Source organism: Megalobrama amblycephala, linkage group LG9, assembly GCF_018812025.1.
Source record: "Megalobrama amblycephala isolate DHTTF-2021 linkage group LG9, ASM1881202v1, whole genome shotgun sequence".
In the NCBI taxonomy this organism is placed as follows: Eukaryota; Metazoa; Chordata; class Actinopteri; order Cypriniformes; family Xenocyprididae; genus Megalobrama; species Megalobrama amblycephala.
This window is the reverse complement of record NC_063052.1, coordinates 24,943,444-24,957,710: the sequence shown is the minus strand read 5'-3', so window position 1 is coordinate 24,957,710 and position 14,267 is coordinate 24,943,444. Positions and strand designations below refer to the sequence as shown.

General features: G+C 34.7%; 2 protein-coding genes across 5 annotated transcripts; one reads left to right on the top strand and one right to left on the bottom strand.

The window, feature by feature from the left end:
- Positions 1 to 1,313: 1,313 nt before the first annotated feature.
- On the bottom strand, positions 1,314 to 3,816 carry nutf2l (nuclear transport factor 2, like). Of its 4 annotated transcripts, none has more exons than XM_048202345.1 (5): positions 3,668 to 3,816; positions 3,354 to 3,518; positions 3,101 to 3,172; positions 2,916 to 3,014; positions 1,314 to 1,662 (listed from the first exon to the last, which is right to left on the bottom strand). In XM_048202345.1, the coding sequence occupies exons 2-5, from the start codon at positions 3,450 to 3,452 to the stop codon at positions 1,546 to 1,548; spliced, it is 387 nt and encodes a 128-aa protein (XP_048058302.1). In that variant the 5' UTR covers positions 3,453 to 3,518; positions 3,668 to 3,816; the 3' UTR covers positions 1,314 to 1,545. The 4 variants fall into 4 exon arrangements, with proteins under 4 accessions (XP_048058302.1, XP_048058304.1, XP_048058301.1 ...); XM_048202347.1 differs by having other exon boundaries at positions 3,354 to 3,478; positions 3,668 to 3,786; XM_048202344.1 differs by having other exon boundaries at positions 3,638 to 3,778.
- Positions 3,817 to 4,913: 1,097 nt separating this feature from the next.
- Positions 4,914 to 12,615, top strand: ngly1 (N-glycanase 1). The gene is made up of 11 exons (XM_048202342.1): positions 4,914 to 5,466; positions 5,702 to 5,816; positions 6,014 to 6,253; positions 6,444 to 6,606; positions 6,998 to 7,217; positions 8,147 to 8,268; positions 9,033 to 9,289; positions 9,393 to 9,569; positions 10,676 to 10,864; positions 11,613 to 11,790; positions 11,933 to 12,615. The coding sequence occupies exons 1-11, from the start codon at positions 5,366 to 5,368 to the stop codon at positions 12,106 to 12,108; spliced, it is 1,938 nt and encodes a 645-aa protein (XP_048058299.1). The 5' UTR covers positions 4,914 to 5,365; the 3' UTR covers positions 12,109 to 12,615.
- Positions 12,616 to 14,267: the final 1,652 nt, after the last annotated feature.

Sequence of the window (14,267 nt, the reverse complement as noted above, 5' to 3'; positions counted from 1 at the left end):
ATTTATACATGCATATATTTCTTTCTTATTATTATACACATAACACACACATATATTACGTAAACACAGACTTTTATTTTGCAAACGATTAATCGCGATTAATAATTGTGCAGCCCTACTATGCGGCGTACATTTGACGGCATGACGGCATTGCACCTATATACCAAATTAGTTAATATATTGATCTTTAATATCGGCGATCAGAATTTCCTTTAAAAATCTTCTAAAATCACAGTGCTAATCTTGGAAATTTCTGCAATTTTATGTTGTACGTGAAATAAATGTAATGTTGAATTATTAATTATTTAAAATTATTAAGTATTGTATAAAAAAAATAACAAGTTACATTATTATTATATAATTATGGACAGATTTTCCATAAAATGTTAAGCAAATGTAAGTGTCAACCTTCCACTACAAAAATATTGTCCATAAATAAAATGGCATACTCACACTACTCACACACAACACTCATGACACCGGCATTTGCGCGGTGACAAATCAAAACGCCTCTGATTGGACATTGCATTCCTAAGCTCAACAAAAATGCGTGTGATTGGTTGTAATGTTCAACACTCCAATTACACGTAAAATAAAATGACTATAAATATGATGTAACATGAACAAATCTCCTGTAAATGTAATGCTGCAATCTTCATATTTATAGGTAATGCTTCACATTATGGTTAGACTATTTTCTTTGACACCCCCCCTCCCCCCATATCTTATTCTGATGTCCATCAGGGGGATCAAGCCTTCATTAGGGGGGTCAGATCAGCTACTTTGGAGTGTATTTGTCTTGTTTCTATTTTGTCTGCATTTATAGTTTTTTTTATTTATTTTTGTTATTTTTTTTAATAATAATTCTGGCCTTATAAGGACCTGTTTTATATGTAAAATGTTTTCAGACACTATTTTGTTTCTTCCTCTGACAGAAATGACAATAAACCTCTTCACTTGACTATACTGTATTGACCAATCAGCATCCAGTACCAGTCAAGAACTATTTGTTTTACATAAATATATTGATTATAACTGGTAGTTATGCTCTGGTGGACAGACAATGTTTAACCTACAAAAACATTACAGTTTTTTTTTTCTGCAATGGCAGAAATGTTTTCTTATGAATTTAAATGAATCTTTGAGGTAAAAATCATGACTGGGGAATCTGTTAACAATGTTTTTCTGCTAGGTTTAATATTTTTGTCATGGCCTTGATTGTTTCAATATGTAAAATCTGTTTATTATTTAGATGATCATAAATCAGGATACAAGATGTTTTACCAAAACATTGCAACACAATTTTTCAAAGATGGATTGTACGAACAGGAAATTTATTATCAAAAGTTATTTTCACACAGTGCATGCCACAACATACAAATTACGATTATTATAATCAGTTGTTTTTAACATGTCTTTTTCTAATCTGGAGATGATCATGGAACTTCAAGATCTTTGGCAAAGTAAGATGAAACCAGTTCAGAATGTGAAATGTGTAACCATACTCCGGATACAAAAGTTGCATGGACTGTAAATACTACAAAACTATGCTCCAAAGTTATGAAGAGCTAATCGGAACATGTCGTTGGTGCAGACCCATTTGTTATCTACATTCTTCAGCAAGAAGACCTGCTGAAAGCCCATAACTTGGTCCTGATCAGCCTGTAAAAACACATAAAAACAATATCAATGTCAATGATATCAATCTCAATATCAATGTCAATAACAGTATCAATATCAATGATTTTTTACAGACTACATTGTAAGACATTTATAATAATAATAATAATAATAATAATAATAAGTAATTTATAATTACGAAAGCTTGTTTCTGCCACTAAACAAAAATTTAAAAACATAATTGCAACTTTTTATCTCATAAATCTGGATTTTATTGTCAGAATTGAGAATTTATATAATTCTAAAAGGAAGTCAGAATTTCTAGATTTTTTAACATATCTCACAATTATAAAAAAAAAAAATTTAAACTCGGATTTGCAAGAAATCAAGTCAAAATTAATAGATTTTTTTCTTGCATCTGCAAATTTATATCTCGCGATTTTGACTTTAATAATAATTGACTTAAATAATGTAATTTATTACTCACCCTCATGCCGTTCCACACACGTAGGACCTTTGTTCATCTTCACAACACAAATTTTTGTTGAAATCCGATGGCTCAGTGAGGCCTGCACAGCCAGCAATGATATTTCCTCTCTCAAGATCCATTAATGTACTAAAAACATATTTAAATCAGTTCATGTGAATACAATGGTTCAATATTAATATCATAAAGTGACGAGAATATGTTTGGTGCGCCAAAAAAACAAAATAACGACTTAGATAGTGATGGCCGATTTCAAAACACTGCTTCATGAAGCTTTGGAGCTTTATGAATCTTTTGTGTTGAATCAGCGGTCTGGACGCCAAAGTCACGTGATTTCAGCAGTTTGACACGCGATCCGAATCATGATTCGACACAAAAGATTCATAACGCTCCAAAGCTTAATGGAGCAGTTTTGAAATTGGCCATTACTATACAAGTTGTTTTTTTGTTTTTTTTGGCCCACCAAAAATATTCTCGTCGCTTTATAATATTAATATTGAACCACTGTACTCACATGAACTTATTTAAATATGTTTTTAGTACCTTTATAGATCTTGAGAGAGGAAATGTCATTGCTGGCTATGCAGGCCTCACTGAGCCATCGGATTTCAACAAAAATATCTTAATTTGTGTTCCGAAGATTAATGCATGAGGGTGAGTAATAAATGACATTATTTTCATTTTTGTGTGAACTAACCCTTTAAACAAAAATGCATAAATCTACCAATTAATCTCAATTTTGACAGACAAACAGTTGTCTGATGAAACAAAACCATTTTAATAATTGCAATCTATTATCACATCTTACTTTGAGCTGGCCCATGACCATACTCATGACACAGCTATCTGGAGTGGGGTGATGGTCCTGAGCGGTGATGCTGTGCTGAATGGTCTGAAAGGGAAGGCTCTGCAGATAGGAACATTCTGTTAAACTTAGTCAGGAAGACAACTGTGCATATGACTGTAATGACAGGAGTAAATAAGGTAACTTACATTTAGTTTGGTCATGATTGCAGCCTTCCCTTGAAATCCCTCCCCTTCCCATGTCAAACAGGAAGCATCAGTCTAGAAGAGAAAAAAAATGTATATCATAATCAGGCATACAATCAAAGAATTGAGTAATAATAACAGCTAAAACACAAAAAATCATGGATGAAAACAAAATGATACTGCTATCGTAACTTACACTCATCACGCGAGATAATGAAGTTCATTGACAGTCATTTACTCGCAATAATTCACTTACATAGAGGTCGGCGAGCTTCACGCGGTCTGTATCAAACTGCTGATAATAGTGTTGCACGAATCCAGTGCCGATTTGCTCCCACATCGGTTTTTCTGCCATTGTTTTTTCACTGTATGAAAAAGCTCCTGCGCAAGTTTGAACAGACAATTCCACGTGTAACTGAAGCTGCAAACAAACACTGAAAATGAGCTGTTTGATAAAGTTAAACGAAAGTATAGCAGGTGATTTTTAGGTAACGTCGTGTTTAAAACATTATTGCTATAGATATTATTTTTCAAACTTACAAAGACCACCTCAAAGTGATGGCACGCTACCTGGGCTGAATAACTTCGCGCCTTATTGGCCGGAACAAGAAGCAGCTCAAAGTAGTGAAGGAGTGCCGGCAGATCTGAGATCAGCTTTTAGCAGAGCAGATGAATCAGAGGAATTCAGATGTTGGGAAACTGGATTAATTTTTCGGTCTTATAAAATAAATGCAGAACTGACACTTGCTGAGAATTTTAATTATTATATGCAAATGAACATAAAAAAAAATAGACATTTGTTTATTCACAATTAAAAGTGAACTACACTTTACAGCATTATGAAAGCATAAAGTATAAATTATGGTTAACAAAAGTACAATAAGAATTAAAAACAGGGAAAATACTTCACTTATTTATCAATATCGCAGTGTTATTAAGATATTAATATTATTACATAAACAAAAATAGTAAATAAATACATTAAAATATTTAAAGAATATAAAAAAATAGAGAAATATACTCTAAAATATTCAGCTGTGCGGCATAAAAGAGCTTGCGCAAATAATTAAACAGGTATGTAGGCTATACTATAATAATTAAACAGATATCTTGTGCATGAGCAAAAGAATTATGGATTGGGTAGGAAATTAATAAAAATACATGTATATTGGGAACCTACTGAACTGACATGAATGGATATGTACAAGAATCAATAAACATTTTCCATTTCCAAACTGGAAGAAAATGTCTGGAGCCAGACCTACTTTTATGTGTAACCAACTCCCCTAATAATATTAGCTATATCAGTATTTTATGCATTTTTTAAACATTTTTATTTTTATTTTTATAGTAATATATTATTCAATGATTATAATAATTGTATAATATATAATATTTTAAATCCTGTGAAATATACAGCTTATCTTGTGTTTTGGTGTAAAATTATCATTTCAAGCACAATGTACCAAGAGTAAATTATCATTATAATAAAAAAATAAAATAAAAAACAGGACAAATTGGTTGAAGAATTGGTTTATTTGGTTTGTAAGGACTTTTAAAAGACTCTTATCATACCATAATTTCTGAAGTCGCTATGGGATCGCCTGTCCATCTATGATTGCATGCAGACGATTCAGTTGTGCCAAAACGTGCACTTAAAAATATGTTTAAAGACATTTTGTTTATTTTATAGTTATATGAAAAATTAAACAACAGGGCAACATATCAGACAACATTTCTTTATAGAAAATATCAACCAGGCTCATAAAGGACAGCTATAAATTCGCAACTTTCATTGACAGGGTTGCCAAGTCCGCTGTTTTCCTGCGGATTTGGGCTACTTTTAAATTGTTTCCACGGGTTGATTTTTTCCTCCCGTGGGTAAAGATTTGACATATTGCATAACTTATATTTGACTGAAATTCTTGTATTGAAATAGTTTATATTCTACCAATGATAAACTGCTAGATGTTAAGTTTTGTGAAGTAGGGCCACTGGTGGGGAGCCTTTAATCTGTGTTTAATGATAACTACGATATAGTGGTTTTCATTTTACTGTAAAATATGTATTTTATGTATGGTAATGGCATATTTTGAGTTTTGATATTTGTGATATGGTCATTGGGCTACTTTTGGGCTACTTTTAATTGGCCACTGGGCTAATTTTGTTACGCACTTCCGACGTGGCCTGGCAACCCCGCAGTAGAAGTCGGTTACGTCTTCTCTCACGGATGTACTTACTGTAATTGTAGAAGTTAAATGTAAAACCATGTCTGGGTCTCAAGGAGTCACTGCTTTGTGCGAAAATCCTACCGAGGTGTTTTTGGATGTTTCTAAATTGCTTATTACATACGCGGACAACATTCTTAGGTAAGTGAAGTGTTTCGGAGACACTCCAGAGTGCCAGTGGAATGTTGTTATGCTTGATCACTGGAAAAGACAGTGTGTATGTTGTCCATATAGGACAGTCAGTGTGTCCAACTATCTTTTTCTTTTTTAATTCCTTGTTCTACATCCACCATACTGTATTCGACATCTAAACTACAAATTATTTCTATCTCTGGATTTTTTCAGTTTCTAGTTTGTGCATGTGTGTGTTTTGTAGGAACCCAAATGAGGATAAATACAGATCAATCCGTATTGGAAACCCAACATTCTCCACCAAGCTTCTGCCTGTCAAAGGAGCAGTTGAATGTCTCTTTGAGATGGGATTTGAAGAGGTTGGTGTTGATGATATATATATATGTATATGTGTGTGTGTACATATATATATATATATATATATATATATATATATATATATATATATATATATATATATATGTATATGTAAAAGTATATATAGTTACCTTGGTTTACCTATGGTTTCAAAGCATGATCACATGTTTGATTTGCTATTTGTATGTGTCCCTGTTAGGCTGAAACCCACTTGGTGTTTCCGAAGTCAGCATCTGTGGAGAGGTTGAGGCAGGTGCGGGAGACAATTGCCGCTGAGAGAGACCAGAGGCTTGGTACGAGCAAAGCAGCATCCAACCCACAAAGTGCCAGAGTTCCTCCAAATCCTGCCCCACCACCACCACTACCCTCCTCTTCTTCTGCAGGCCCTGCTTCTGCCACTGCTGTCCCTACACCTGCACCAGCTGCTATACCTTTCACTGTGAGTTTTTTTTTTCTTCCTACTTCTTAGTTTTCGTTTTATAGGTTTGGAGTCCTATTTGCATGTTTTCTTTTAAGGATGATATCATAAACTTTCTGCACTACCAAATAAAACAGCAAAATTAATAAATGGTTTGAAGACTTGCATCCTTTGCATTTTCAGTCATTTCACCTTTTTCTTTTTGTTTTAGTCGAGCAGCGTGACATTCTTTAGGACTGTACAGTCAAACTTCCAGCATGTGTTGATATACGAGAGCCCTGAACTGCAGCAGAAGGCTCTGAACTGCATACCTCATGAACTGCTCAGGTCCAGGGCTAAAGAACGGCTGAAACAAGCCAAGGATGCAGATCCAGGTAAGCAAGACATGATATCACCACTCTGAATTAACGCATATACTCGTAATATAAAATTTGATTCATTTACATTTAATTCACTTTTCATGACGTTGGTTCAACTTTGTTTTTTAAACTGGAAGAACGAAACGGCTCCAAAAAGGAAAAACAACCTCTCTACCCTCAGTAATAAACATAATGAGTGCTATTGTTATATTCATTGATGTACATATCCGTTAATATCTCAAAAAATGTGTTTTAGGGTTTCATGACCCTTTAAACTATTAATATTTCTCATTTAAATGTTTTATGCAAAGACATTTGTTTAAACTGATTTATACTTGTATGAAATGAAGACTCTAATCCAGATTATCACAAGTTGACTCATGTTTGTGTTGTATTCCACTCTCAGCATGTAGTCTAGGTGAGGAGGACATGTTAGTTCTGGACCTGTTGCAGTGGTTCAAAGGGGACTTCTTTTCCTGGGTGGACAATCTGCCATGTAGCCGGTGTGGAGGTACAACCCAGCCTTCTGGATCCCTCCCTGCCTCAAGTGATGACCTACGCTGGGATGCAGGCCGTGTAGAGAACCACTACTGCCACACCTGCCAAATCTCCACTAGATTTCCAAGGTACATCTGCTTTTCATTCTCATCAGGAAGTTAACACTGTTAATGATACTGAAGGACTAGTATCTTGCATTCAATTTTATGCAGCAATTTTATTCCATATTCTCCATGTTAAATTAATAAATAAGCATAGAGGGATAGTTCACCCGAAAATTCTCTGTGGAACACAAAATCATAGATTTGATATGTTTATGCTGCAAAAAACAAAATGAGATAGTGACCAGGGGTTGTTAAAGAGTTAGTTCACCCAGAAATGAAAATTCTGTCATTAATTACTCACCCTCATGTTGTTCCAAACCCGTAAGACTTTCGTTCACCTTCGGAACACAAATGAAGATCTGAGAGCTTTTATGTCCCTACATTGACAGCCTATGCAACTACCACTTTCAAGCCCCAGAAATGTAGTAAAGACATCATTAATGTAATCCATGTGATTCCAGTGGTTTAACCTCAATTTTATGAAGCAACACGAGTCTTTTGCTTGTGCAAAAAAACATAATTTACCACTTTATTTACAAAATATTAATCTCCAAAGCATGTTCACGAGAGAACCACGACGCATGCATGTTGTGTTGACAAGAGAGCAGACGTTGTATTTGCGTAGGCTGTCAGTCAAGTGACAGAAAGCTCTTAGATTTCATTAAAAAGATCTTCATTTGTGTTCCAAAGATGAAAGAAAGACTTGCGTGTTTGAAATGGCATCAGGGTGAGTAATTAATGACAGAATTTTCATAAAAAAAAAAAAAAAAAAAAACACTATAAAACTACCACAAAACTATCTAGTAATCTATATGATGTGTGAGGAACAGACTAAAATTCACTAAAAATCCTCCTCTCCACCACATTGACCACTTTTATGGTGTTTTGGTTGGGAAAAGAGCAATGTTATTCATGTCATAATTCCAAATTCACATTACTTTTCCTTTCCGCAGGTACAATAACCCAGAGAAGCTTTTGGAGACAAGGAGAGGGCGCTGTGGGGAATGGGCCAACTGTTTCACGCTGCTCTGCCGAGCCTTAGGCCTTGAGGCCAGATATATCTGGGACAGCACAGGTAGAAATCTTACAGCATTAAGGCCCTGATATACTCCCAGTAACATTCTTTTTTATTCTTAGCTTAGGGGTAAAAAGAAATTCGACACACCTTTGCAGGTATGTGCAGCAACATTCTGTGCTGGAAGCATCGTTTAGATAAGTGTGTAAATCTGTGCTGCACACTTTCCTCTCAATAACAAAATAAACGCATAACAAAAAGCGACAGTGACAAAACAGCTGTTAAGAAAGCATCTGATCATATTAGCAACGTATATTTGCACCAGCTCTGAAGTTCACTTCAGTCAAGTCACGTTAATTTGTATAGCACTTTTATACAATAGATTGCTTTGAAGCAAGCAGTTTACAGTATTAAACGTGAAACAGTGCCAGTGTTGCTTTCATTTAGAATTACAACTTTTATAGTACAACAGTTTGTACTATGAAGTGGCTGTTCATGTTTTTACTTGCGTCTGACCTTGATGGACTGAACAGAAGAAATGAACAAGAGAACATTTCCATGTCTAAAAAGGCAGAGTCTCAGAGCCACACTTATCTATTACATAATCGCCATGGACCAATGGTAGTTGTTTACCAGCTGGAGCCAACTTTTCCAGGAAGTTTGCTTTTGCAAGCTATTTCGAAATCCCAGAACAAACTCCAAATTAACCTGATATGTTTGAAATGATGTCACACCAGTATTTCACTTGAAGTATATCAGGGCCTTTACTGTACCACAATGATATCGTATTGGAATAGAAACATAAAGTTTTGTCCTGCTTTCAGATCACGTGTGGACAGAGGTGTATTCTCAGTCACAGCATCGCTGGCTACACTGTGACCCTTGCGAGAACACATGCGATAAACCCCTCCTGTATGAAGTCGGCTGGGGGAAGAAACTCTCCTACATCTTGGCGTTCTCTAAGGACCAGGTTGTGGATGTGACGTGGAGGTACTCCTGTAAACACCCAGAGGTCCTTTCCAGACGCACACAGGTTCAGGAGACATGGCTACTTCATACGATTAACACACTCAATTCTACGGTACGTTTCTCATTTTCATGTCCTCATCCAAAGTACAGCTCCTTTCATCATTGCCTCTAAAAAAATGTTCTGACTGTCACTCTATACCACTCCATACCTGTAGAGGCAGCAGTCTCTAGGAGAAGAGAGGAAAAAGCAGCTGTTGCAAAGACTGCTGGTGGAGCTGGTAGAGTTTATTTCTCCCAAGACCTCTGCATCTGGAGAGTTGGGTGGTCGTGTCTCAGGATCTCTGGCTTGGAGGGCAGCTCGAGGGGAGACTGGTATGAGCGACTCTAAAGGGGTGAGATGCTTAACTGTAACCCAGTGTTTCATTACTGGTTATTCCATTGGAGTGATATATATATATATGTGTGTGTATGTATGTATATACAGTACAGTCCAAAAGTTTGGAACCACTAAGATTTTTAATGTTTTTAAAAGAAGTTTCGTCTGCTCACCAAGGCTACATTTATTTAATTAAAAATACAGTAAAAAACAATAATATTGTGAAATATTATTACAATTTAAAATAACTGTGTACTATTTAAATATATTTGACAAAGTAATTTATTCCTGTGATGCAAAGCTGAATTTTCAGCATCGTTACTCCAGTCTTCAGTGTCACATGATCCTTCAGAAATCATTCTAATATGCTGATTTGCTGCTCAATAAACATTTATGATTATTTTCAATGTTGAAAACAGTTGTGTACTTTTTTTTTCAGGATTCCTTGATGAATAGAAAGTTCAAAAGAACAGTATTTATCTGAAATACAAAGCGTCTGTAGCATTATACACTACCGTTCAAAAGTTTGGGGTCAGTAAGAATTTTTATTTTTATTTTTTTGAAAAGAAATTAAAGAAATGAATACTTTTATTCAGCAAGGATGCATTAAATCAATCAAAAGTGGCAGTAAAGACATTTATAATGTTACAAAAGATTAGATTTCAGATAAACACTGTTCTTTTGAACTTTCTATTCATCAAATAATCCTGAAAAAAAATATTGTACACAAATATTTTGTACAATTGTACACATTAAATGTTTCTTGAGCAGCAGATCAGCATATTAGAGTGATTTCTGAAGGATCATGTGACACTGAAGACTGGAGTAATGATGCTGAAAATACAGCTTTGATCACAGGAATAAATTACTTTGTGAAATATATTCAAATAGAAAACAGTTATTTTAAATTGTAATAATATTTCACAATATTACTGTTTTTACTGTATTTTTAATTAAATAAATGTAGCTTTGGTGAGGAGACGAAACTTCTTTTAAAAACATTAAAAATCTTAGTGGTTCCAAACTTTTGGACTGTACTGTATGTATGTATATGTGTATATATGTGTGTTTGTTTATATCAATAATTAACTTAACTTACTTTTTATGTATGTTTCCTCCCAGAATGCACAGGAATGTGTCTTCATTCCTTCAGAATCTGAGAAGCAAAACAAGTTCTTTCACATTTGCTACAATATGACCAAAGACTGTTACTTCAGACTGAGCAATGGCCAAGAGACTATCCCAGGATGGCAGAAAGGTGCTTGGAGGACAGAAAATGTGTTCCGGAAAGAGGAGCTTGACTGGCAGATGGTTTGTTTCTTTTTTTGAAGATGAAGGAAAATTCCTTTCTTTATTTAACCAATATTACTGATATATCTATTTTTCTATCTTAATTTTACTTAATTTAATGTAATAATATCATTTGATGTAAAATTTATTCTTCATTGTTTATCATGTTTTTTATTTATTTACATTTCATATTTATTTTTAATATTGTTTAATATTAACCTGGTGGTATCATTTGTTTAATTGTATACTCTTTATTTTCAATAAATTAGAAAAATTTGGCAAAGCAATATAGATTTATTATACAGTACCGTTCAAAAGTTTGATTTTTGAAGTGTTTTTGAAAGAAGTCTTTTATGCTTGCTCACCAAGACTGCATTTATCTTATAAAAATACAGTAATATTGTGAAATATTACAAATCATATATTAGAAAATGGTATTGCTGCTTAATATTTTTGTAGAAACCATGATACAGTTTTTCAGGATTCTTTGTTGAATAGAAAGTTAAATGTGTAGAAATCTTTTGTAACATCATGTCTTTACTGTCACTTTTGATCAATTTAGTACATCACCCCAGACTTTTGAATGGTAGTGTATAGGCATTTACATTTAAAATAATGATCAACTTATCGTACCGACCAGAAATACAGTATCCATGCATTCCTAATTGTTGGCCATTCTGTCATATTAGCCATTGTCTTAAAGAACACATTTACTTGTGTTTAATGCAGCTGGTTTAAATATTTAACTTTGCTGGTTCTATGATTGTAGGTGTATTTGGCTAGAACAGAGGGCTCTCCCTTTGGGAAAATAAGCTGGAAATTTAACTGCTCTCCAGTAGGGATGAAGATCAAGTCCGCTTCAGTCCGAGCCTTCAGCCAGACCTTCCATTCAGGCAGCGTGCGTTGGAGTTTACGTTCCGCCGAGACCACCGTAGAGTTTCCTGGAGGTATCAGTCTCACTGCTGAATGCATCAGCTCTGTGCTTTGTGTATTAGGTTGTGCTTCAAAAACTGAAATGGTTTTTAAATGTAACATGATTACCACCAATTAAGCTTGATTATAATATTAGTAATCGGTTTGTTTTCACAGATGGTGAACTGCACTCCTCTTCAAGACTGTCCGGAGGCAAAGAGCTGATTGTGGAGGCGGAACTCACAGGAGGAGAGGGTGAAGTGTCATGGCAACACGCTCAGCTCTTCAGACAGAGTTTAAAAGACACAGAGAAAGTTTTATTTGAAATGTTGGTTGAAATGGAAGAGTCTTGATGAGAGATAAGCACGTACAAATTCATATCTCTTTCAGGTACGCATTTGAAGTACTGAAGTATCAAAAGTTTTTAGGTTCCTTTTAAATGCAAGGCTCTAGTGTGTTTTCTTTTAAAGCCCTGCTTAAGTCTTATCTGCATGTCTTCTTACTGTATACCATTTTATGGATGTTTTATTTGTTGTTTACTATTTGTTTTATTTGTTGTTTATTTGTTGGTTCTGCAAATTGAACTGTTTAATTGTAATATGTCAAATAAATGCAAAATTGATTAATCAAACATAAAAGTTTTGTTAGATGTGATTAATCAATTTAACAGCACTAGATTTTAGATCACCAGATTTGGAAATGTATAGTTTGGCATTGTTCTTGCATAAGGTTTAATTTTTTTTAATTTTTGAGTTTCATGCATCACTGTTGTACATTTTAAAAGACTACATCATCTTTTCCTGTTCATGAGTGTAATGAATATGACCTTGAAGTCATACATTAAATTATTTCATTCTTCAGTTGTGTGTAAAATCTTTACTACACTAGAATTAGACTGCTTCATAGTAGATGTTGCACAGTGTGTGATGTTCTGTATGTCCACTGTAATATCATTAAAATCTAGTTTGGCAAACAATTATAAATAATGCAATAATAATATTGAGAAAAAAAACTTCACTAATGAAAATAGCAGGATAAATTGTCACCTATTGCCAAGCACTGCACAAACTGACAACCAGTGTGAATGTTATAGGGTTATTTCACTCAAAAATGAAAATTCTGTCATTAATTACTCACCCTCATGTTGTTCCACACCCGTAAGACCTTCATTCATCTTCAGAACACAAATTAAGATATTTTTGATAAAATCTGATGGCTCAGTGAGGCCTGCATTGAACACTTTCAGATGCCCAGAAAGCTACTAAAGACATATTTAAAACAGTTCATGTGACTACAGTGGTTCAACCTTAATGTTAAGAAGTGATGAGAATACTTTTTGTGTGCCAAAAAAAACAAAATAATGACTTTATTCAACAATATCTAGTGATGGGCGATTTCAAAACACTGCTTCATGAAGCTGTTGGAAATCTCAGAAGCATAGACCAGGAGACTTTGGGATCTCTTGAAGCAGAAGTTACTCTTTATTGAGAAACACGCTGTGCGTCGCTGTGGTCATCCAAAATCTAACTAATGCAGTGTATACATGATGTTTAATAGGCATTCAGTGGGCAGTCCTTAAAGGTGTTGCCCTTACACACAGCCTTAGAAGTGACCACTAAAACAAAAGCATCTGAAGACAATACAGGAAATTACCCCCAACTGTGTAGATAATAGTACCCCAAATGGTAAACAGTAGCTGGTCACGAGAACTAAGACTATGTAAACATTCATACATAGTTTGACTTCCAGTTGGAAGATCAAAGCATTCAAATGCATAGGTGCTAATCCAATCAGTCTGACAGTATCGCCCATACCTTTACATTATCATAGAGACAAAAGCACCACTGTATCTTGAGCTTGTCCTGCCAAATGGTCAGGATGTAGGATCCGCAGATCTTAAACAGATTCTTAAATTTGTAATTCCACAAAGCTTAGACACTTTACAAATCTTTTGTTTCAAATCAGTGGATCGGAGCATGTATCAAACTGCCAAAGTCACTTGAACCATTGAAATTTCGAAACACATGATGTAACGAAGTCCTCGTTTACTGAAATCATGTGATTTTGTCAGTTTGATACACACTCCGAACCACTGATTCGAAACAAAAGATTCATAAATCTTCGAAGCTGAAGCACTGCTGAAGCAGTGTTTTAAAATCACCCATCACTAGATATTGTGGAATAAAGTCATTATTTTGTTTTTGTGCCACACAAAAAGTATTCTGGTCGCTTCATAACATTAAGGTTGAACCACTATAGTCACATGAACTGTAAGTTTAAATGTCTTTAGTAGCTTTCTGGGCATTTGAAAGTGTTAATTATCTTCCTGTCAATGGAGGCCTAACTGAGTCATCAGATTTTATCAAAAATATCTTAATTTGTGTTCACTCTTATATACAAGTCGCTCTTTTTACCCCATTTTAACAATGGGTTCCAAACGGGTTAGAATCCATCATGACGGCGCTCATCGATTGCTCAGGAAAAAGGTGGAGAAAAAACAGGCAGCCGGTCA

Coding starts and splice junctions, on each gene's coding strand:
- ngly1 (XM_048202342.1), top strand. CDS start 5,366: ATGTCTGGGTCTCAAGGAGTCACTGCTTTGTGCGAAAATCCTACCGAG. Junction 5,817..6,013: donor TTGAGATGGGATTTGAAGAG/GTTGGTGTTGAT, acceptor TGTCCCTGTTAG/GCTGAAACCCACTTGGTGTT. Junction 10,865..11,612: donor AGGAGCTTGACTGGCAGATG/GTTTGTTTCTTT, acceptor CTATGATTGTAG/GTGTATTTGGCTAGAACAGA.
- nutf2l (XM_048202345.1), bottom strand. CDS start 3,452: ATGGCAGAAAAACCGATGTGGGAGCAAATCGGCACTGGATTCGTGCAA. Junction 3,015..3,100: donor CAATCATGACCAAACTAAAT/GTAAGTTACCTT, acceptor TCCTATCTGCAG/AGCCTTCCCTTTCAGACCAT. Junction 1,663..2,915: donor TGGTCATGGGCCAGCTCAAA/GTAAGATGTGAT, acceptor GTGTTTTTACAG/GCTGATCAGGACCAAGTTAT.